The sequence below is a fragment of the Manacus vitellinus genome, unplaced genomic scaffold (genome assembly GCF_001715985.3).
Source record: "Manacus vitellinus isolate BGI_N305 unplaced genomic scaffold, ASM171598v3 scaffold_2_pilon, whole genome shotgun sequence".
Lineage (NCBI taxonomy): Eukaryota > Metazoa > Chordata > Aves > Passeriformes > Pipridae > Manacus > Manacus vitellinus.
In genome coordinates, this window is record NW_021940208.1 from 3,011,772 (window position 1) to 3,036,533 (window position 24,762).

At 37.0% G+C, this 24,762-nt stretch overlaps 1 protein-coding gene across 7 annotated transcripts in view; it reads left to right on the plus strand.

Moving 5' to 3' along the window:
• Window positions 1–24,762, plus strand: part of DLG2 (discs large MAGUK scaffold protein 2) — a 999,038-nt gene that overhangs the window by 491,885 nt on the left and 482,391 nt on the right. For 5 of the 7 annotated variants that reach the window (XM_018071060.1, XM_018071062.1, XM_018071063.1 and 2 more), the window contains exon 1: window positions 9,914–10,301. The exons of the other annotated variants lie outside the window; for them this stretch is intronic. In XM_018071060.1, the coding sequence (XP_017926549.1) occupies window positions 10,224–10,301 (78 nt within the window). In that variant the 5' untranslated portion in view covers window positions 9,914–10,223. Of the gene's footprint in view, window positions 1–9,913; window positions 10,302–24,762 lie in introns of those variants that run through there. 7 annotated transcript variants of the gene reach the window in all.

Here is a 24,762-nt window from a genome sequence, read left to right on the forward strand (position 1 = left end):
ATTTAATGTGTAACATTTATCCATGATATATTGCTTGAGATGTGCATTAAGCATGCAATCAAAGCCAAAGGATTAGCATGCTCTTCCACACACTTCTCCTGATGAAAATCCCATAGGTGGGAATGCTCACGTATTGCTGTGGAGATGTTGCCTTGAAGAATACCAATGTTATGCATTCATATAACACATTTGTGTTATGATGTTCTGTCCTGACCTTTAATCGTCATTTACTGTTATAACAGATGAAATAATCAAGTGGTGTATTCCTTCAGTCCTCTTCAGACTGAGACCATCCGAGACTGAAAGATTAGGCTGTCTGCTTATTTCATCTTTAAATCACATCAAATTACCAAGACATTTGTGTAATGCATTTGCAATCTACCATCTTTTTGTTGTCCTCTACAGCATTACTGTAGGCAGAGTACTCAATAAGTGAGTAGTACTTAATCTGTTATTTTTAAGCAACTACAAAGGCATAAATGCCTATTATGTTCTTGAAAGGATAGACCTGAAAGCAGGAAATAGGCATGTCAGAGTGTATTTTAACAAAATAAGAGTTTTGGCAGTGTTAAGGTCTTAACTGAGTAAAATGAGTATGGGAGTGTTAGGCAGCTTAGTGCCAGGTAGGCAGGCAACTGGGAGCCCTTGCCTTATTGTCCACTGCATGTGGAGTTTGGTGTATTAAGGATCTAATCTGGATCAGAGCTGGTGCTTGCAATCACCTAGACCAACAGCTGTAAGACTGATAGGTTGTGACAACCAGCAGTATCTGGGAGCCTGAACCTGCTAGGATAAGGCACTACTTAGAAGTCCAGGCCCTTTGATGACTTTTACCTTCACTGAATCTTTCAAGACTTTGAACGGCAAAGAGGGGGAGCATGGAGGGAACAGATTGTTTCTCTTAAGATCACAGCTCTTCTCCAATACTGGGAATGGGATTTTGGCACATTGCTCATTATTTAATTCTCTGGCTGGAAGCAGGAAGCATTTTAGAGCTTTCGGTTCAGTTCAGTGTAGAGCTGACTCCCCTAGAGCCATAGAAAAATAACTGGAGTCCTTGGAGATACTTTTTCTGGGGCATTACCCTGTGGAGGGCAGAGACATGTTGTGCAAATCTGGGTATATTAAATCTTTTCTGCATTTAGCTGTGGAGAAACAGTCCTTCATTCAGCTTTGATTATGCTTCTGGGAGGTCTAGGCATGAAATATGGTGATTCCCAGCATGCTTGAAAAATGCAAAGCAGTGAATTGCTTGCTTTTGTGGTGCTTTCTCTCCTAATGATCTTTTCTATAAGTTCATGAGTTCATTCTAGCATCTCCATGTTGTCTGTATGACAGTTGAGAAGACAATCAATATACCTGTCTAGGCAAAATTCAGCTTGCAGAAAGGTGTGGGAGAATCTTCGAGGGTGCTGGATCTATGAATCAAATGCAAGTATTTTCACTGAGTTGTGCAGAACAGAAATTTTAAAAATATCTGTTGACTGGGATCCCAAGGGAAAAGAAATATAAATGTAATTTAGACAGCAGTATTGACAGCCCTGCAGAAGGATGAAATGTTCTAATTTTTGATGAAAAAGAAAGATAAATATTTTGACAATTTCAAGGAACATTTTCTCAATTTTCTACTTGTTAGAGAACTCAAAAAGTTTCTGTTTTCTTGAAACACTTAGATTAAATTTTAAAACTTCAAAGTGTTTGGAAAGATGCTATTTTTTATTGTTGTCCTAAAAAGCTATCACAAATTTTCTGCATATTTTTTTATCAGCTCTAGTCCATCTGTTGTCAAAGTATATCTCACTAGCTGTATGCAGCCTCAATTCTTCCCCTGGTTTTTAAAGCGCCAAAATCCTCTGCAACAAAAAATTTCCCTCCACAACCGTGTTTCTCATGTTTCTCCCAAGGGATGGGAGTAAAATGAACTGGGCTTGCACTCGACTGGTATTGATTAAGAAAACATGGTGCGACAAATTTTCTCTTATCCTTTGTTAACATATAATTGATTAATTAGCTGAAATAGGTTAGATAAATCCATATTTTAGATTTTAATATTTGCTAGATATGTTTTTATACTTCTGAAGATCTTCTCATGGATGTAAGAAGAATAACTTCTTGTCCTTGACCTCATATTCCTTTACAGTTCCTTTCTCTTTCAGTCAAAATGGGTATAACACCACCCTTTATGACTGTTACTGCTGAAATGGACCTTTTCATGTGTCACATTACAATGAAGCATTTGTGTAATCAGGTTTGGTATGGACTTTAACAGACCTTTCAGCAGAATTGTGTATGATTCTCTATCAACCAGTGTGGGGGTAGATGTTCTGCTTTCTATAATGTTTTCTATCACAATACTTCACATTTGTTAATACTCTTATCTTTAGACTGTCCCAATGCAGTAGAGCATTACTCTTTTCTGTTCAAGAGTTAGCAGCTGGCTTGCAAAGAGTAATTAATCTCATGCAGAAGAATTTTAGTAGAATTAAGGTCTGCTGTCCTCTCTTTGTTTTGCTTGAGCAACAGAAATGTGGTGAGTCAGTTTGAAAAGCAAGGAGAGGTCTTCCTTGTCTCTGTCCATAGAAAGCAAGAATTGCAGGCAATCCTGGATAAAGACTTCTTGTCTTCCTATCATACTTAGTAGTAGAACATCTTATATTTGGAGGAATTAAGTACATCCTTTTCCTTCATGTTTCCTCTCTTTTTCTTTTTATCAGGAATGCATTGCTTTATGAAACCTGTGTTCAGCATCTAAAGTGTTCAGCAATGTTGTCCTTAACAATTTGCCTCTGACATGATTTAACTTCCCAAGTGATATTGAACTGTTGAACTATAGGATCTCTTCCCATGAGCTGTGAGGATCACAGCCGAGAAAAGCTGAGGACAGGGATAAAGAGCAAGAACTGAAATGAAAACTGGCAGAAGCCATTATCTGTTGCATTGGTTCTGCACATGTGAGTTGTTCCCTCACAAGCATTAAAAAGACAAGCAGGAGCCTCTGGAGGGGAGGGACTGCTTATCTGGGGTATGATCCAGCCAACTGCAGAATATGACTAGAGACAGTCCCAGCTAAGAGTGAGGAACTGCTGCTTTGCTAAAGGCTTGGGAGAGGGAGAAAAGGCAGTCCAGCCTCTGAGCTGTCTAAGAACGGTGTGCATGGTGTGCATGTGGACTCTGCTGCCGTTCAGAAATGTGCCACTGAGTGGTCTCAACCTACACAGGTATATGTACATCTGCCTGTAAGGAGATGGTGGCATGAGGTTAGTTTACAACTATCCTGTTAGACCTCATCCCTTGTGCTTCTTTAATGTTTCATAATTCAGTGCAACCCAGCTTCATGTACATGAGAGTTTTCTGGAAAGCTTGGACAAAGACAAGGGCTAGGTACACTCGCCTCACAATGTTAAATGACGCTGAGTTAAAGGAGTCCATGTGATTCACTGATACATTGCCTATAACTTGCAGTGATTCTGCTTAAACTGACTTTTTAATTTTGCTCTTGGGGCTGATAAAGCAAAAGTGAGATTTAAGGATGTCTTTGAAAGAAAAGACAGCTTGTCATCAGCAAGGAATAAAATAATGTTTAAGATACGATGATGTATACTCCCAGGCTTGTGCTTGGAACTGTTTTGGGGGATTTTTTTGTGATTAGCAATGAGATGAACAGCTCATTAAAGGGTGCCTCACTTGCTGTTCCTAAAAAAAAGATCATATGGAAAGTGTGTATCTCAGTGGTCCTTGTGGGACATTACCAGTCCTATTTCTCCCTGGATCTGGGCAGGAGTGCTGTGACTGGCATTTGACTGAGTTATAGAGAGTGCATGCCACCTCTGCCTGGCTTTGGCCATGGCAAACCTAGTGACCACATGCTGGGATGGAGGAGATTTTGGGCTCCCAGTCAGTGTGCAGGTTCTTTGATTTCTCCTGTATGTATGTTACCAAGTCACTTTGTGGCTTAACTTTACCCCTTTCTGAAATAAAGATAAGAGTCCACCATCACACAGAGTTATTTATTAGTACAAAGAAAAAAAATGTACTTAAATACTACAGGATGGGAGGAATATACACAGAGCTCTAAGTGTTTCCACACTGAATTCAGTTTTGTTCAGGATTATATTTGGCAAGTCCCTTGCAAAATGTACTGATGACACATAAGCACTGCTTGCAGTCAGTAGTTTCTTCTTTTTTTCCGTCCCCAAGGATAAATTTTGTAGTTTATATTATTTCCTGTGGGAGTACTTGCCATGCAAATGCATAACTGTGCTACATACACTGTGCTGTGATTTGATACGAGTCTGAGCAGCGTAATGGCACATCTGAGGGTTTTATACACAGTTTTGATTGTGATATCTTAACATATCAGGAAAATATTTAAAAATTTCTATCAGAAAGGTGAGGTAGGAAGCAATTTGTGCTGAACTAGGGACAAATAGGGAATAAAGTGGCATTTTTCAAACTTTTATTTATTTTTTTTAAGGCTGCTAATGGTTGTTATATTACTGCTGTGACTCGCTGGAGTTTCCTATGCACCAGCAGAAACTAGAGTGGAAAATCAATTTTTAAAATCAAAATTAAGTGCTGTAATTAGGTTTTTCTCCATTTCAAGACTTAACAAATAAAAGAGGAAAAAGAACAGCCTAAATTTCAAACATTGTCTGTTAAGCCATTATACTGTAAAGTGCTAGAATATATCCCTGTGTGCAGAGATGTGCTGAGTCTCAGTGTTTAGCATAGCACTTATTTCATTTCCATTTCCTGTCCTTTCACAGTTAAAGCTCTATTTTGTGCAGTTGTGTAGCACACCACCTCATCCTCTTGTCTCTTGACCTGTTGCACCACAGATAGCAGGTTGAGTGCCATCTACCCTATCAAATAACAGAAGAGTAGAAAAATAGAGGTGATAATTGCATGGCAGAGTGCAGGCACACAATGTTTGGGGCCTCACACTTTAGGGAAATCCACAGGAGAAAATGCTTGCATTTAATTTCTTTACGCATTGAAGTCCTGTGACATTGTTTATGAAATTCTTCATGCACTCTGCTAGAAGACGGTTCTGCCACACATCAGGAAAGGTGACAGAGGAGATGTATGTATGCATGCAGTATCTTCTGTTTTAAGGGGAAATTAGACCTGCGGCAAACTTGTAATGTCACATCTGGGTTTCTGAAAGCGTAATTTCTAAAGAGAAAAGATTTGGCACAAGAAATATTAAGGGAGTAGAAAAATTTAAATTGGAAGAGAAGAGCATGAACCTCTGTCATCCTTAATATGCAGCACTTCATTTTCACTTTTTTTTTGTCCATTTTTATCCCATCTTTCTTCATCTTCTGCTTCTTTTTTCCCCCTCCAGTTCCCTTCTCTGCAACATTTCTTCGTCAGGATAAGTGACTGTTCTCAGAATCATTGCACTCTATTCCTGCCATTGACTTAGATGTTCCAAGGAAGCCTTTAGCTTTTAAGCAAGCCAGGTTTCATCTTTAAAATTCAGGGCCAAGTGGTGAAATTTTAAAATTTTTATTATAAAAAAAATCTTTTATGAAACAACTTTTATGAATATCATAAGTAGAAATTTACATACTTGGCACTGATGAGACCACACCTCAAATCCTGTGTTTTGTTTTGGGTCCCTAACAACAAGAAAGACATTGGGGTGCTGGAGCATGTCCAGAGAAGGGGAATGGAGAAGGGGAAGGGTCTGGAGCACAAGTCTGATGAGGGAACATGTTTGTTTAGCCTGAAAAAGAGGAGTTTCAGGGGAACTTTGTCACTCTCTACAGCTACCTGAAAGGAGGTTGTAGCCAGGTGGGGACCTCAAGTTGTCTGGTTGAATATTAGAAAAAAAATTCTTCATGGAAACCATTGTCAAGCATTGGAAGAGGCTGTCCAAGGAAGTGATTGAGTCACCATCCCCGGAGGCAGTTACGACTCATGTAGATGTGGTGCATATGGACATGGTTTAGAGGGATTGAGCAGCGCTGGATTAATGGTTGGACTCAATAATCTTTTCCACTTCAGTGATTATCTTCTATTATAAACTTTCACCTGTATTATGTCTGTAACAGAGTGGGTTCTGCCCTGGCCAGAAGAGAAGTCTGAACACCTTTTGGTGGTGCTGACTAGGGTAACCACCCCTTTTGTAAGAGTGGCTATGTGTTTCCTATAAAAATACTGCCTGTTGCATTAGGAGGAGGAACATTAGTCCATTTGCCTTTGTTTAGAGGAAAGAATGAAAAATCAGGTCCTTAAAAAACATTGGGACTTCCATCTGCTTGAACTACTGTAAGGTCTGAGTGCCTAAAATTTGCATCTTCTCCATGGAATAGCAGACAATTAGGTTCCTGTCTTTCTTAGTATTCTGGTCATTAAATAGTATGTCTTGGCATCATGCAACCGTGTAAGGTAATTAATTGTGCTGGGGATGGGAAATGGTTGCTTGTACAGTCAGTCAAATCAATATCTGTTGTTGCCTAGTGGTAATAAAAACAAAACTAGATACCTTAGTTTCTCATCAGGAGCTCTATTCCTGTACTGTGCTGAATGTTAACAAATAAACCTTGAAGCAAAATGATTGTTTTATATCTTAAGTATTTCATTTTTAACTTGTTCCATCTCCTGTCCATTTCACTGCAGAGTTCTGCAAGCCTTGAATGACTAATTTCCATCCGTCTTCCCATTTTTACAAGGAAGACATTATTTATGACTGAACGTATTTGTATTTTAAATGGCCCTGTCATCACGTTTTATGACTACTGTGTGTATGTATTCAGACAGAGGTAGGAGACAAACATAATCTACAGCTAACATCTATCTTCACCACAGGTGTGTGAGGGGGAGGTTGACTCCCCACGTGTGTGCTGTGAGAAGTTATCCCTTAACAAGAGAAAATTAATACCTTGTCTAAAGCTAAGCTGCACTTCTTCCCATGTGCTGCTCAAGTGAAACTGCAATATTAAAATTGAAAAAGGAGGCAAACTCAGAAATACTGGTGATGCTCAGTGCATACAAACGGTTGGCAAGGTGTTGGAAACAACCATCTGTTTCAGTACTGAGCATCAACTGCTGTAGCTTGTGGTGTTGGGGAGCCATGTCATAAAAATAATAGGATTCAACAGCGTAGTGGTTTTGTGCTTATACCCATGTGTCCACTTGTGGTAACACCGATTCTTCTAATAGAGGCACAAGAATTTGGCATTTAATGTATAGTTTAGATGTGGTTTGGTTTACTGAAAACCATCCATTTGTCTGCAGAAAGAAGCTCCTTGTAAAATCTGCTCTAAACTGATTATCTCCTGTCTGTGATAATATTGTTGCTCAGTGGCATGCATCTCTCTGTCCTTGTAATGTAGCACTTCAGTGAGCAAGCTAAAGTATATATTAGTCCTGTGAGCAGACAGCAGCTGGGAGTTCCAATTCTTCTAAAGCAGCTCTGCTTGTAGCATTTCTGTAAAGTGCAGCCTTCATTATGGTTACAGTAAAATATTCATAATCATAAAGTCCCTCGGTACGAGTACAGAGCTAATAAACCTGCTATTGGCAATGTATGGCAGACTGCTGTGTGATGGAGCTGTAAGGAAATGGCTCATAGTCTGGACATTGCTATACTTGGGGGTTTGGACAGATCTGCAAACGCATGCAAATAGTTAAACTGCATTTCTGATTAGAATCAGAATTAGGTATTTGGCAAGATTTATTCTTTCTGATCTAACATTTTCAGTGGGTGGAGAAAATTACCTCCCTATTGCTTTGTCATTATTTCTTAAATGAACAATGTATTCTATTTTTTTCCTTTAAGTGGGATGAATTGTGGCTTTTTATTACTCCCTATTTTTCCTGAATAAATAGTTCAGTAAAGCTGCTAATGTTGATGCTAAAAGTCATAAAAATGAGGTTTTATTGTTTAATGAGTGTTTCCTTCAATTTTCTCAGCTTCTGAATATACATAAGACTATATAAATAGTTGCTTGGGAGAATGTACCCTTTTTTGGTTGTAGTGCTATGATTTCAAATCATACTTATTCTCTTCATAAAAACATGGGAGCAGAGTGGGAGAAGTGTTCTAATGTTTATGCTTATAATATGTAAGATTTTTTTCCTGTTCCTTTAACATTTATAGTGTTGTTTAAGTTGTGTAATGATGTTGCTTCTTCTTCTCTGTACTTTTTTTCCCCATGATTTTCCTTACAGTGATATCCCAACTAGAAACAAGATCTCTATTTTCTTCCTAATTTTTTCAGACCATCTTTCTACCCTCTAATCTTCCCTTCCCTCTATGATATGACACGGTTATCTCACAAGTGTGAATAGTGTTGTGAGGCTGCTGCATGGCATAATAAAGGTTTTCTCATCTTGGAGAATCCATTTTACTATCATCCTGGAGTTCAGAAAGTTGGAGTGGTGTTATGGACAGGTAGCAATCATACTCCAGATGAGACATGATTTTACTGTATCTTGTGATCTTAAAACTTTCTGACTGCCAGGACTAACTAAATATCTGAACTGGAAGTAGTTGGAAACTATTTTCTTCCCAGAAATATCACCAATTACCAAATATTTTGTCAGAAGTTTTTAGATGTCAAGCAAAAACCAAACACACACCTTGGAGTTACCTTGGCAAAGAACTCTCACTGTCTAAGAATTTCAATTTAGTTAACCAACTTGCCATTTTAAAAGGTGTTGAAGAGTTCTTTGAACTCTTTATAATCTTAACAGAATTGAGCAGTATGTGTCTTAAGGCTCAAAGCTTGGGCAATGCCATCCAGCTACAGTAACCTGGATGTTCTATGCAAGTTATAAGTGGGAGTGGAATATTTTCCCTTTTGATTTCAAGTACCCTGGAGGAAATAGTTTCAGCCATTCTCTGAAAATCCTGGGGGGGGGGGGGAAGTGTTTCCTTGGACTCAAGAGCTCCATACTAAATTGCTATGACCGTATTTCCTTTGCTGTGAATCTATTAATTTTGGTTTGCTCTTTACCACAGAACAGTAGAGCAGAAATTATTCTTGCATGTGTGCACCCCAAATCCAGTCCTGAGCACAGGACAGCAGCAGTTCTCCCGCATGTTGGTATCTCCAGTTGTAGGTGGGAGGGAATTGAGCAGGATTTGTCCTATAATACAACTACTATATAATACAATACATAGGTGTAAACCCTGTAAGTTTACAGCATTGATACTGCGTCTGACTGGGTGGAACATCTGGTTAGTCATATATATGGAGGCAAAAGAATATGTTTCTGCTTATTGTTTAGAGATTATAACTGAAGAGAAGTGCAGGGGTTAAAGCTGAAGTACATGACAAAAGGAAAACAATACATTGCTGTTTTGCTGCAAAAATTGGTGTTCAAAGGTACTTCTCGACTCCTAAAGCAGAATAGCTTGCAATTAAAGGAAGAGGGAAAAGCATGCTTAGGTAGGACAGAAGTTTGAAATTTGAAAAAAAAAATCTATCAGGTTTCTATTTCATGAAGCCATTATCAAAGAAAAAGAGAAGCCCTTGACTGAGTCTTAAATCCTTCAGCAAAGCATGTATGACATCAGCAAGTGAAGTGAGCAGCTATGATGCCTGTCTGTTGCGAACTGAAACTAGGTAACAAAAATACCTCTGAATAGATCCCAAACCACGAGAACAAAGTAAAATCAATTTTCCTTTCATATCTTTATTGCACTGAAACACAAAAAACCCCACCTGTTCCTTCACCTTAACAGTTGATACACATTTCTATTTTTGGCACTTCTGTACCCCTTTGCTTTCCTGCAGTTCTGTGTATCTCATATTTGAACTGCTGCTGCTGCTGTTGCATGCTGGCAAATCAAAGAGAACCAAAGAGTTAAATTTCAGAACAGGAGAAGAGGAGGTGAGCTGTCTGCTACAGTAGTTTACTGCAGCTTCCTTTCATACTGACACATATGTAGTTTGTGGTGACAGTGCTAAAGAACTGCAGACAGGCACTTAGCAGACTGGATGTGAGCTGGATGCAAAGATGCCTCACCCTGGACTTCCTGCTGGCAGTATGTAAATACACCTGCAGACTGGCCACACTGGGTGGTTTGTTTTTTTTTTCAGAAGACAGCATGAGAGGACCTGACAAAGCAACAGAATAGTTGAGACCTTAACCAGCATTAGATCTGTATCTCAGTTGTGGGGGAAGTTTTTTGGTTTCGGTTTTTTGGCTTGGATTTTTTTTTTGTGTGTGTACTGCATATTCAGACTGAAATCTTCATCACTACAATGTTTGCCTCTATCTGGTATGCCAAGAAGCTGGGACGCAGGTTTGTGCATAACGCCAGGAAAGCAAAAGCAGAGAAGGTACGTTCCTAGTGGGAATATAAAGCCTTATGTCTCATGCAAGCTGCCTGCTAGCATCCCATCGTGTGTCTGCTTAGCTTTTATAAATACCATGAAAAACGACATAGTGCTTTTCCTGATTTCATGTAAGAGTCCTTTGATACTTTGCATATTATTAAATACCAAGGAGAAGATCCTTTCAAAAAGTCCTTCTGCCCTCTTTTATTTGTTTTGTTTTTGTTTTTTTTTCCCCCAAGATAAACAGCTGTACATCTGGTATGTCGTGTGTTAAAGGAGCACTCCAATGAACTTGTTGCTGTGCTGCATTATTTTTACTAGTACCATATTATGCTCTTAAACAACCATTGACTGTTTGCTGCTTGTATATTTTTTCTAGTGTGGGACCAATGAGGATGTAATAACATGTTAAGTATTTATAATGTTTGGGAATTTTGTTTCATGGTACTTGTTGAAACTGCTTCAGCATGAATCCTTTTTATTTAAAAATATATAGGTATGTAAAACTGGTCAGTACTATCTTTCAGTATTTTTCTCCTCATAAAATTGAACTGTGTTTAACCAGTTGTTTTCTGGAAGTCCTTGCAGGTAAGATTCTTATTTCTCCATGAGCAAAACTTAAGTAGTTTTAGAATTTGCAGTAATAATAATTAGAGGATATCAAGACAATTGCCTTATGTTCTACGTATGGAAAGCATTTAGTTAGTAGACCTGCATTCCATTTTCACCTACATTAACATACAAACCATTTTCAAAATGGGACTAATTCCACTTTTATAAACTCAGCTTTAGATTGGGGGGAAAAAACCTTCAATATAATGTGATAAAGTTACCTCATTAGTCTGTTAATGATGTCGTCCTCTTTTTTTGCTATCTTTGATGTAGTCAAAGACTTTCTAAATGGGTTGCTTTATTATTTCTTTGATATGTTTTATGCTATGCAATACAGCCACCAATCCACTAAGTAACTATGCTCTGCCTGAATTCCTCTGTAACTTGAAAAGCTCTTCACCTACAGAGAATTATTATCAAAATATATTTTATTTGTGGTTGGGGAAGAGAGAATGGGGATAGATTTGGGGTTTTTTGCAAAATATTCCTAATGGTTTAAAAGGTACTCTGTGGTAATTTTGAATTTAAATATGCAAGTCATTGGGAAGTTATTTGGATAATAGTAATTTAAATATTTCACATAATATATATAGCAGGAGATTGAAATGCAGATATCTATACATGGGAATGTCAAACTTTCTTTGTCATTAATCATATTTCCATAAAGAGGGCATCTTGTAAACTCTCCTGCTGTCTGCGTGTTGCTATGGGAGGAAAAAAAGTTGCAGCCTGGATCTTGGTTAGTCCTGAGGGGCTCCCTTCAGAGGAATCTTTGCTCTCAGGCTTCCTCCAAGATGACAGAGGCAGGATGAGTGGACACATTCCACTCCTGACACAGTGGGGCTCACTTGGCAGCTTTAAAACCAGATTTAGTATGCATTGCTCAAAGTGTGTATGGTCAAAGATTTTTCCAATAACCTTGAAAATCTTTATTAAGCAGTGCCAGAGTATTCACTAAGAAAATGTTTTCTTCTCTATATAGTCTTGTTACACTGACTAAAAGAATGCTTTAAGAATTTTGTCTCTTTCTCCTTGTCTTAAGGTATTTGAAATATTTCTGTATAAATCTATCATAACGCTACTTGTTCAGCTCTATAGGACTTTCAAAATAACCGAGACAACTCAGGTCCATGCTATTTAACCTTTCAAGCCATATGTCACAATTCTTAGAGAAAAGCTTTTTTTGGTCATTGCTTGAGCATGATAATAGCATATTTGAATGGGAATTTTATTTTTGTCAGAAGACAGTATGTATGCAAGAAACACCTTGTAAAATGTTTATTTATTTTCTTATATCAAAAATAAAATTTCTTTCTTGGAGAAGAAGCAGCCACAAGCAGGGCTCACTTTTAATTTTTTTTTTTTCTTCCACAAATCAATAGTGTACTTCAGCAAAGGCAGAAAATCACATTCTTAGCAGAATGCTATTTCAATAAGTGCAATTGATGATTGGAAGCTGATCAACACTGACATCTTCAGTACAATATATTGGTAACAGAAGAACACAGATAGAAAATAGGTATATCAAAAAGTAAATTAAAATAAGATTTAACTACCTGTTAAATGCCCTGTTTTATTTTTGTCTGTTATTCATATTATGGTTGAATAATCAAATTATTATGCAGTTTTACTTTTTTTTGGGGGGGGGAAGAATAATTAGGTTTTTTTCCATGTGCATGATTTGAATTAAATATTGTTTTCTTTCTGTGCTTGTGGAGGTAGTAACATACAGCAAAAATTTCTAACAGAATATGAGTGCAAAAAGGTTTTCTTAGAGTTAAGATCTGGGTAGTGGGGATTAGAAGACCATGGCTCCACAAGAGAATTTTCTATTACGCGTCTTTGAATGAGTACAAGTCTAGAATTTTTTTAAGGGGTATTTCTAAGAAACAGAAATTTTGCATGAGTCTATTTGTTTTCTTAGGATGAGGAAGAAAGTGGGGAGGGTCACATGACAGAAGAGGGTTGGAACATGGACTGATGTGTGCACACATACATATGCACAATCTGACAGTGTAGCTCTTCAAAATGTCAGAACTTTGGGCCTGAATTGTGCAGAGAGAGGACTTGAACTTGGATCTCTTAGGTGTCTATTTAGGAAGCAGAGTTTCCAAGGTGACGAGTGGTGCCACGGGGTGCACACAAAGGCAAGGGAAGGAAGGTGTCCCTGCCCATGGCAGTGGAGAGGGGTGAAACTAGATGATCTTTTAAGTTCCTTTCCAACCCAAACTGTACTATGGTTATATGGTGACTGGGGAAGTCCTTGGTGGGAAGAGCTAAGGTGGCATTAATGTCACAGCATGGTGCTCCCCTATACATGCTCTGCACCCCCATGAGGATGTCTGGTTGTGGTGATATGGGTGGGCTTGGCCCCCAGTGTCTCCAGAGCTCTCCATCTTTTTTGTAAACTTTTCTGGAGTTTCCTCCCCTATCCCTTCCACCTCACCACTCCTCATCTGATTGCCATCTGAATATGGCAATCTCTGCTCTGGGAAAGCTGGCAAACAAATTGCCCCGAAATGAATCGGACCTGCTTGCTCTTGGTACTTTGCGACTGCAGCATTGCAGCTGTGGACTAGGGGCTCTCAGGATCCAAGGCCTGGCCTATGCTGGAAAAGTGATCTTGAGCCTTGTGGAAAGGGAGAGGGTAAAGGGTACTAATAAGCAGCAAAGAGTTGGGAGACTAAAGGGAGGAGGTGTTTGTTTGTTGTTTTTTTTCCACTAAGATCTATGGTAGCTCCTGGGCTTTTTTTTCTGATTTCCTTAACCAGTAGCTGCTGTTGAGTGCAGCACTGCAGCTTCTGCCCTGCCCTTACAGTACTTGCTTCCCCTCCAGCCTGACATCTCCTTGGAGGGGTTGTGGTTAGATGAGTTGGACCCTGTGGAAAGGCACTGTCTCTTTGACATTCACATACAACTTAAGAATTTCAGTGTTCTAAGCCAGGTTGGAAGGCCCTCTGAGCAACCTGGTAGAGTGGAAGGCATCTCTGCCTATGGCAGAGGGGTTGGAATGACATGATCTTTAAGGTCCTTTCCAATTCGAGCCATTCTAGGATTCTAGCATTGTATGACTTCCTATCAGGTATTAGGCTTCTAAAAACCAGACATGAATTCTCACAGAATTTTTATCAGGAGATTAAAGAAGACATCAAGGGGAAGAGGATGACAGGCAGCCATAGGTGTGTTAAGCATGTCTTTGGAGTTGAGTAGTGTGCACCAGTATTTTTATTTGAGTGATATTTTTATGATATATTAAAAACCCTTATTTCAATTCAGAACTGGAGAAAAATATTTTGAAAAACCTTAAAATTTGAAAAGTTGAACTCTTTTTTTCCAATCATTTCTGTCTAAATCTTCCTGTAAGTGGAATGGGATAATGGCTATTAATTGCTCTTTATGTTCTCGTTTTGCCATGGAAATCTTAAGCATGTTTCTTATACTTTATTGTTTTTATTAGTATATATCCTAAACTCCTTAAAATATATATTGCACTTTTTATCTACAAATTCTATCTCAGTCTGGTTGTCTTGGCTTGTTTTTTACTATTGCTCTTGCCCTCAAGTAGTGAGCTATTTAGTGCACAGGGAATGTTGTCACTAATATTGCCCAAAAACAATTGAACTCCTTTTAAGTCAGCTCTGCTCTTACCTTTTTTATTAAAGTTATTAAACTGCTTTGAGTTTGTCACATGAAAGGATTATTGTTATGAGAGTAAACGTAATCACTTGAACATTGGAACTAAAATAACTTAGGGCAAAGATTGATGTCTTGAATTTTTCTCATTAGACCACAATCAAGCAGAAATCAAGAGATGTTAACTGCATGTGGTTATGCTACAGAAATAAGTATTCTAAATGATTGGAAGAGGTACAGAAAAGTAACTGAGCAATTAATCATGTTGGTCTGAGAGAATGAGCTAAAGAAGTGTGAAAAAAGTTTCTGGTAATGCTTCATTCTATTGACAGAATTTAGCTTTCAAGGGTCAATATGAAAAGTAGGGAAAGACTTGCCAAAGTCACCAAATCATTTAATTTCAAAGGGGAAGTTCAGTACTCAATTTTTTGTGCATGTTCCGACATGGAATGTATTTCAACCATGAGACCCAAATTATAAACACTGTAGGATTAGTCATGTTGGTAGGTTTTTACATCTGAAGACAACAGTCACTTACAAAGGAGGTAGACTGTAGATTATTTTGGGGGATAAAACAACAAGGTCCATGTGAGGTGTTTAAATGAGTTAACTTTCACTATTCTGTAAGAGAATAACATTTTTAGAATTCTCTTTCTAGCTTTTAGAAACCAAATTACTCCCAAGATGTTATCAGTTTTAAGAACTGATGTCCTGTATTTGAAAATATATAACATTTACCCCATTAGGTTCAGTTTATCTTTTCAATTTAACTCATTTATTAGTTTAATGATTTAAGACAGAAGCAGTTTAACTTTAAAAAATAGGTGTATATGTAATGATACAATTAGAATGTAGTTTCTGTATTACCCATTGTAAATAAAAATAAAGATTACCTTAAGTCATATTCACAAACTGGACAGTATAATTTTAAGTGAGCAGTTTTAAAAGTACTGTAGTGAAGACTAGATAAGTAGAACATAGACCAGAAAACAGTTTTTCATTCTATGAGCCTGGCTTTAGAGTTGTTTTGGGTAAATCAAGTATCCTCGGCAGACTGTCAGCCTACAATGAAATATTTGCAAAAAAAACCCAGGAAAATTTGCCTTAAGAGGTTAACAAAACTGTCATGTATAACAAAAAGAAATTGTCTATAAATGTAGGCATATTTAATCATTTTTACAAAACTGTCCTGGCAATATTAATTAACTCTTCATATCAAGATGACACTTGATTACTAGATCATTCGCATATCTATATTTTAGCACAGCTAACTGCAGAGTGGGCTGTTCTAGGCTGTGTGTTCTTGTTTCGTTTTTACTTTGTTTACAAGTAGCTACCCAGTAATCTAATTTGAAAGAGATAAGAAGTTCAATTGAAACTGTAATTACTCACAACATAGAATAGAAACGCTGTGATTAAGAAACCATAAAACATAATACCAGATAAATACATTTTTCCTTACTTTTTTTTTTACATATATATATATATAATTCCAAAGAAGACAAACTCTCTTTCAATATTTGTGTGTCTACCTTAGATTTCTTAAGTACTCTCTTTCAAACCAAAGCTTACCAAGTTATTTACAGTCCACTGGGGTTGTGATGAAGTGATAAAACTTGCAGGTCTAGTTATAGCCTTGGCTAAAGGGGAAGTGACTGCTTGTCTAAGGAACATCTCATGTAGCTGCCATAAGCTATGGGCAATTTTATTTGTATTTGGGCAATGGAGGGCCCTCATTGACCGGGTTCAATGGGAATACAAAAGAGAGTCACTTATTTGCAGAATTATCTGTTCAAACAAATGCTGGAGTTATCTCAGACCCCTGGAGGAATCTTTTCAAATGGACTTTCTAAGTGGTCTGTTTTACAGTTATGGAGAGATCTTATCTTTTCACATATAACTGTGTGAAGAAAAATATGCAAGTGTTCCCGTATCCAGAGCTTGCTGGATCTTTTGGTTTAGCACAGCTCAGTTGGAATTCTAAGATATTTTCTTTTATTGTGATTTAATCCAGAAACATATAGCTGCTCGTCATTTTTTTTTTCCTCCTTTTTTTCTTTGCAGTTGGTTATAATCCCATATGCACTACAGGAGGAATAAGCTGCCTAAGTAGAGATTTATTTTAGCTCACAGCCACCTCACAATCACCATAGTAGTAATAGTAAATAAATTCAACTAACCTTGAAAAAATGCAAGAATGATGTTTTAAAATAAGATATGGATCAGCGGTAAAGTCCTGAAGTTAATCCTTTGAAATTCTTAATTTTGAAATAATCTTCTTTTTTTATCTGTAATCTTTTTATTTTTTTCATCTGTGAGCATTTTCTCTTGTTTTGCTTGCCCATTGCATTTGCACAGGCCCAGCACCTACCTGTAGCAACTAAAGAGCCATAAGGGGTACTTTTGATTAAACTAGTTGGGGTTTTCTTTCATTAAAGAAATATCTGTTACCCAGATATAGGTGAGCTCTTTGAAAAGAACAGAATATCTTCTTTCTCTCCAATTAAATCTAAGAGGACTCTAATCTTAGCTGGCTGCTGTTCATTGGTGATGCTTCTTCCCTTTCCCCCGTGCATTATTCTGGCATGTATTTGCCTGTCGGGTACAATAGAGCCTTTAATTCCTGACCCATAGATATCTGTAGCATGTCACTGAAAACTGTTTTTACTTGCTGATTTAGCCAGGGTTGTGATCATCTTAGAAACAGGTTAAGTAATTTTTCAGGTTAATTTTCATCTTGTTGTCTTCAAAACAAAACCAGGATGGACAGGAACGTTCAGAAAACAACTGCCACAGTGACAGTTGTATTAATTGCTGCTTTGAGTGCTCATGCCGTGACTCAAATGCAATCAGATTGGGCCTGTCTCTAATGAATAAGTGTGTTTAATATCATTGGTTACAAGCTAAGATGCTTTTTCAAAGAAAAAATTTTATTTTATTTTTCCTATTTTCATTCAATATCAATAAGTAATTTTTCATTTATCCTTTTTTTTTTTTATTTTTTAAAGAGAAAAAGTAGTATAACTACTGTATTTGTATTTTGGTCTACATTGTATATCATGTTCTGTTAAATCCCAGTGTATAGCATTGTGAGTATGCCATTTAACTCATAAGACATTATTTTATTGAAATAGTTTTATTTCTTTGCATTTATATACAGTGTTCAAGTATATTGTAGAAATGGCTCGTGGGATGTGCAAGCATGATTTCTTTTTTTTTTTTTTGTCATTACTTGCCTCTTTGTCCTGCATATGCAATTCAAAACAACTCATAATAAAATAGTTGTTTGGTTTGTGTTCTGAACTGCATTTGGTATCACTTGCTGTGTTTGCAAATAAAGATCAGTTTAAAACACTGACAAGAAACACTCTGTTCTTTGGCATTAGAGTCTCTGGGGGAAACCGAGATGAAAGTTCTCACACTAGTTCCTAAGATAAATTATCAAACAATTCTCTGCAAGTTTTTAATATCCTGTAAGGACCATTACACCTGGTACATATGTAACTTGCTCTCACTTTAAGGTACTGTGCCAAACGTGTGTGTAAACAGCTTTAGTAAAATTTAGAATTATTGTCATGTCATATGATTCTCAAGACAGTTTATTTTAAATGAGGCACATTTTTCTATGGTGAAAAAGAATGTCTCTGCCATACACCACTTAAAATGTTGGTGCATATCAGGGAAAGCTAATATATGTTAACAGTTTCAGATGAGCAACTGGAAAGAACCAATGGATTAGCTACTACGTGCAGTCTGAGAGGTTTTGTCATCAGGAAGGAGGCCCCAGTACCATGTGAAGCATTTGCAAACTGTTCTGAAGTCTGAAGCTTTCTTTTTCACAGTAGCTTACATATACCTCAGAAAACAGCAAAACAAGGTTCCTCACGTTTCCACCACTCCCACCTTTGCAAGTCTGTTCAGGAATGACATTGTTTAGACGCAGAGAAAGTGTGTTTAGGTACATAGCTGGCACAACTCAACTTTTCTGAGATGAACAGTGATGATACTAGCACTATGCTGAGTGCCTCATTATGTTCAGCTGTCTTATTAGTTAACCAATTAATTAATCTTAGCCAGTATGAACTACTTCAAGGCTATCACATGCCTTTTACGAAGCTCAACATTGCAATAACTTTGTCATTATTAAATTGGATTTGGGTTTCAAGAACAAACTTTGCATGACAACTTTATTTCAATCCTAGACTGAGATTTTTTCAATTTGCTTCAGTCTGTCTTTCATTAAGTTCTTCCATATTTCATGCAGCAATCTTTAAACTGAACATGAATTGATTAATACCAGTGATATCACTAATATTCCGTTTAAAAAGTTTACATTGTGGGTTCTTTTGGGAAGCAAGGTATCATTAGGATGCTGCAGTGTAATGAGTGGCATGCTACTAAGTGTACACTTTATTGTGCTTAGAGCCTTGAATAGCTATAGTATGCAATTTTGTAAATCTGTGAAATATTCTTTAGCCTTGAGACATAAGGAAGATGTATAAAAATTGTTTACCTATACTCTAAATATAATATTCTTATACTCTAAATATAATATTCTTTTCCTGTTAGCTGGTGCATTGTGTATATGTAGCTGTGGTTTTCTTAGCTAACAATTTTTTTTAAGATTTTAGGCAAATTATTTTTGAAAAGTCTGTCATGTATTCTTATAAGGTAGCAAAAGGTCAGGATATTCTATATTGTTAATAAAATTAGCATGATGGTTAAGTATCAGTTTGCTGTTTTGAAATAGATTTTCAAGATTAGGTGAAAGCGATCCTGTTCCTACCCTTTATTTTCAGGATTACACTTATAGCCTGATGATTGCTTTGTTTAGTGCAATATTCTATTGAACAGACCTTTCTCCTGAAATGGGACCCACCATTATTATTCTTCCTCCAGCCTATCTAGCTTTATTCTCTCTAATTTTTGCATTCACCACTGTTCATAAGGGTGAAAAACATCTCTGCATTCCTCTTCTAAAGGCCAAGTTATCTGAGGGAGACAACAGGAAGGAATAGTTTAAAAAAAAAAAAGAGAACGAACTACTCATTCTCCATCTTGCTACACAGTTAACAAAATCGGAAACAATCTGCTACATTTATTGACTATCTGCTTTAGAAAGCTCACCTTAATTAGACATGATGCACGCCAACATTAGTTGTTCAGGTTCAGCACTGGAGGGGATATATTTATCTTGAGGTGGCTTTGCAAAAGGTCTCTGTTCAATCTTCTAAAGTGGAAATATATATATATATATATAAATTTTTATATGTATAAATCTGGATGCATAAATGCAAGTGAATCTAAAAAAATGTACCTGGGATGTTTTGAAAACTGAATGTAAAACAAAGAATTGCTAGGTATTTAGAGGAACGTTAAAATACCATTATTCTAATTAGAGATGGTACTGTTAGCAAGGAAAGCATTGAAGCAAGACTACATTGCAAATGTAGTGCCTCAAAGTGCATTATGTTTTCAATTAATTTAATATGCTAGTTAAAAATCATTTATGTTGAAACTACAGGAGGAAACAGACCTATCAGTAAACAGCAGACTGGATAGCCAAGTACATGATTCTTCACTTAACTGGTAAGGGGAAACCCCACAGAAAGGAGCAAGTTTCCTACCATTTCTTTTAGAATTTTACCACTACTGCCCACAATAAGATTCCTACTGTTTAAAAGATTGTTTAATTCCAACAGAACACCTTCAGCTTTACTACCATTTGTAATTAAATATTTAATTGTGTAGTAAATTAAGCATGTCATGATCTCTGCAAAGTGGTTCTCCGTTTACTGCTGCATAAATGTTTTACAAGGTGCTGTATTGTTTCTAGTAAATTAATAATGAAGATTTAGATTTTAACTGATTAATATTCTAATTCACTGTTTAGGAGGAATCTAATTTAGGACTGGAAACAAAATTGAGGTAAACATCTTTGGCAGTGATCTCAATTCCCTAACAAAGTCACTAAGTGATAAGAAAAAAATGAATCATGGTAAAAGAAATTAAGAGGTTGGAACTTCCAGGACAAGTAGCTCTTTCTTGTGAAAACTGAAAATGTTCTCTAAACTGCAGTGTACTTGGACTTGACTTCTCTTGTCATATCAAATCATCAGTACAAATTTTATACAGGAAAATTTCCAGGAATTTGTAAGATAAAGAAAAGCGAATTTGGCATAAGCAAAGAACTACCCAAACTACTGAGATTAAAGCAAGTTTTGGTGGGACTGTAGAAATATTGTAGTACTCTCTAGAATATTGCTTCTATTTCTGATGGCCATAGAACAACAACAAAAAACATGTTAGGCAATGTTCAAAAGTCGAATGAGCTGGGTAAGTCATTGTGAGGTGGGATGAGAAAAATTCTTCATAGCAAGATTAGGGTCATGAATACCTGTGCTGTTGCAATTAGATGTTGTGAAAATATGGAAATGAGCAGGCTATTGAAGACTAGGTATTCTAAAAACTGGTTGAAGAGGCTGAGGCTGATCAAATGTAATGTCAAAGTCAGGTACAGTGGGCAGAAGAAGGAAAATTGGTTATCAGAAGCAGCTAATAAGGAGAGATGTCTCACATCTTGCTCTTCCTTCTACACCTGGAAGGCCTGGAGGTTGGGCTTGTGCAGTTACAGGATCTGAGAGCCTCCTGTTTTATGTCTTCTCTAATGCAGTTTGCATTGAACAGATCTGTTGTATGGAGCATATCTTCACTTAAAGTTCTGACTTGAGTCCCTGTAATTAGAGTCAACACTTTGTAGCTTCATCTGGTTGCCACCTGAGGTTGAGATGAAATTCTTCTCCAAGAACAACTGGCAGTGAGGGTGCAGATTTTTCTTCTTGTATTTAGCATTTTTAATTTTTACTTTCCAAGACATTTTCTGTCAGTAGTCCACTTGTGTCAGTTGTTGTTTTCTGCTTTTAGGAAGTAGAAGTCTATTTCAAGAACCGAAATACTCAGGTTTAATTTGGGATGTATATAGGAAACATTAAGGTTTGTGTTTTGGAAGATTCCCCTGGGTTCATCCAATAGTCCTTTTTGGCCATTCTTCTGTTATGAAGTAATTTAAAGTCAAAATTTTGTTATTTCACAAATTTTCTGATAAGAATGACTTAAGTAGAAACACCATGGTTTATCAAGGATCAGAACCTCTCCTGCTGTGTTTCTTTGTACAAATAGGTCATATTTGTTGAGTGGAGAGAAGATTATTTTAATTGACATAATTAACTTTTCTTGTGATTATCTTAGGCTTGAAAATGCATTTTGCTCTTTCCCAATTACGACTTTTTCTCTGATAGAGTTATACATGCTGGGTGTAATAATGAAGGTAGTTTTGGAAGGACTTAATGTATATAATTGGAAACTAAGATGAGGAAGTCTTCTATCAGCAGGAGGGTAGGGGAGCTGGGCTGTGTAATTGAAGTACAGTGTAATGGGATTACCTACAAATTTTAAACATTGCTTTCATTAAGGAAAATAGTAAGCATATTTATTAAATATAGTCTCTGCTTGGGACAATATTTGCTATTACGAAAAAGCTTTTGTAATTAAGCTTGGGTCTAAAAGTGTATTGAAAACACTACATCAGTTTCTAGAAAATGGTTTTGTGCATAAAAATTTACTGAAATAGAAAGAGCTTTCACAGCAGAGGCAGTTAGCCAGATATTAGTGCAGCTCACATCTAGCATTGACTGTAAATTTTTCTATGTACTTTCAGTTTAGTCAAGGTCAAAGCAAAGCAAAGTCATAGTCAAATGTGCTTAAACATTTATCTTTTTATGAAAGCTTTAAATCAGTCTGCTGTTTTTCATGTTACACTTAGTGGAAATAAAGGCTAGATTTTTTTCTAAGGGTATTTTCTTGCTGAAGCTACACAAATATGATCTTTTAGGAATTATGGGATGGGTGAATATGACCCAAATTTTGCAGACTGCTACATAAAATTCTCCTAGGAGTTCTTCATATCCTTAAATGTGCATCTATGACAATCTCCATAATAGTAGAAAGTATTTTCAAACCATTTAGAGCATTTTAAATGTGACTGCTATGTTGGTACTTGGGATATAATATGGTGGTCCCTGTGGATGTGCTTTGCTTTACTTTCTTTTCATTGTCACTTTCCAGGATTTCTCTTCAGAAAAAAACCTTAAATTAAAGCGTGTAACCACTTTCCTTAATCAAAGCCTATATTGAAAGTAACTGCATTCAACAAATATTGCAAACGCTCCTAGATTACTTTTAGAAGTCCTTCTATGGTGGTGCCTATAGGGCAATAACCTATTTCTTTATCTAAAGGATATATATGGATTAGGATTTGCCTATACCACAAGTGTGCATCTTAGATTTAAAATTTCTTCTATCATACTGTCCATATATAAAAATACTGCTTCTGTTAATTTACAGAAAGAAAGTTGACAAGGTTTTTTTAATGTACATTAAAGCTAAATGAATAATGAAATGCTAAAACAGAAAGAGAAAGAGAAAAAAATTAGTTCTGAAAGTTCTGATATACTGCTGTTGCAACTGAATTCTTTTTTCCTTTGAAAAAGGTGAACGTATGCAGGAAAGGACAAAAAGAGAGAAATTGCATAATAACAATATGGATGAGGTTGGAAGGGATGCCTGGAGATCTCCAGTCAGCATTTTAATATCTCCAAGGATGGAGACTTCACAACCTATCTGGCAACCTCTTCCAGTGTTTGAATACCCTCACAGTAAAAATGCCTTCTTATGTTTAAGGGAAATTTCTTGTGTTTTGCTTTGTGCCCATTGCCTCCTGTCCTGTCAGCAAAAGCTACTTAGAATACTGTGCCTTTCCTCCTCCTCCTCTGATGTCTTCCTTGCTCCAGAGCTTCCCATCATTTCCATTGTCCTGGGATTTCTGAAGGTCAGTGTGAACAGTAAAGAGTGAGGTGAGAAAGGCATTGACTCTCTCAGCCATTATTGTGTCCACTATCACCAGGACCCCTGCCACATTAAGAAGTGTCCCCACATTTTCCCTTCTCCACCTCTTTCTCCTGAACCGCCCGTAGAAACTCTTCTTGTTGCCTTTCACATTCCTTGCCAGATTTAGCTCTGGCTTTCCTAACCCCATCCCTGCATAGTCAGTGTCTCTATATAAACCCCAGGTCCCTCTTCCCTACTCTTGTATGCTTCTTTTTTTATAGCTGAGTTTTGTTGGGAGCTCCTTTTTTATTCATACAGGCCCCCTGCTATCTCACTCAACCTCCTCTTGTTGAGATAGATCATTCTTGAGCTTGGGGAGATGATCTTTGAAAAATAACCAACCTCCTCGGACCCTTGTTCTATCCAGGATTTTATCTCATCGTACCCTTTCAAGCAGATCTCAGGAAAAAAAACTAGTCATAGGTTTGGCTTGTACGTGGTGCTCATTTTCAAGTATTTTATTGCTAGAGGATGTTCAGGTCCAGTCTCCAGAATATTTTGCCACACTGAGAACTGACAGAATGATGCCAACTCATATAAATCTGTACAAGTTGTTCTTGAGGGGAATGTATAAAAATGGAAAATCTAATCTTGCATACTAGGCAAAAATGTCAACCTTTAATCACAGTTCTACCTGGTGTCTTCTCAGATGCAGATTTTTTTGCTTTTTTTTCTTTTTTCTTTGTGTTTCTTTTTTTCTTTTTATCTTTTTTCATTAATGCCATGGATGATTATATCTCATTTAAGGAAAAATCGTTTGGAAGCAGGATGTGAAGAATCCCAAGAAAATAATGTTGTCTTATGTTCTCGTAAGAGAAGTTATAGGACATCAAGAAAGAGGGAAATATAAGATCTGGAATATGTAGTTTAACACTACCTCAGTTTTAACTGTCCTAGCTGCCTTTGCCTCAGGATTGTCTCTTTGCCAAGACCTCTCACAAAGAGCCTTGCCTTCATATTTGTAACTTAAGAACAATTTGCAAAATTTGGCAGTACTACATTCCCCTCTCTTTTCCCAGGTGGAAGGTTGTTTAATATTTTCTATCCCAGCTTTCAGCAAGTTCTCCATTATCTTGTGCTTGCTACTGACATTCCCATGCATCTTTTAAGTGTTTCTTTTACTCTCCTGACACTTTCCTTCCTTTCATTATCCTCACATAAATTTGGCCAGTAAGACCACATGGTAAAACTTTCCTATTTTTCCTTTTGTATTCAGATTCTGATCCTGGCAACAGAGTGAAGGAGCTTTTTTTTCTCTATTGAAAGGTGTGGA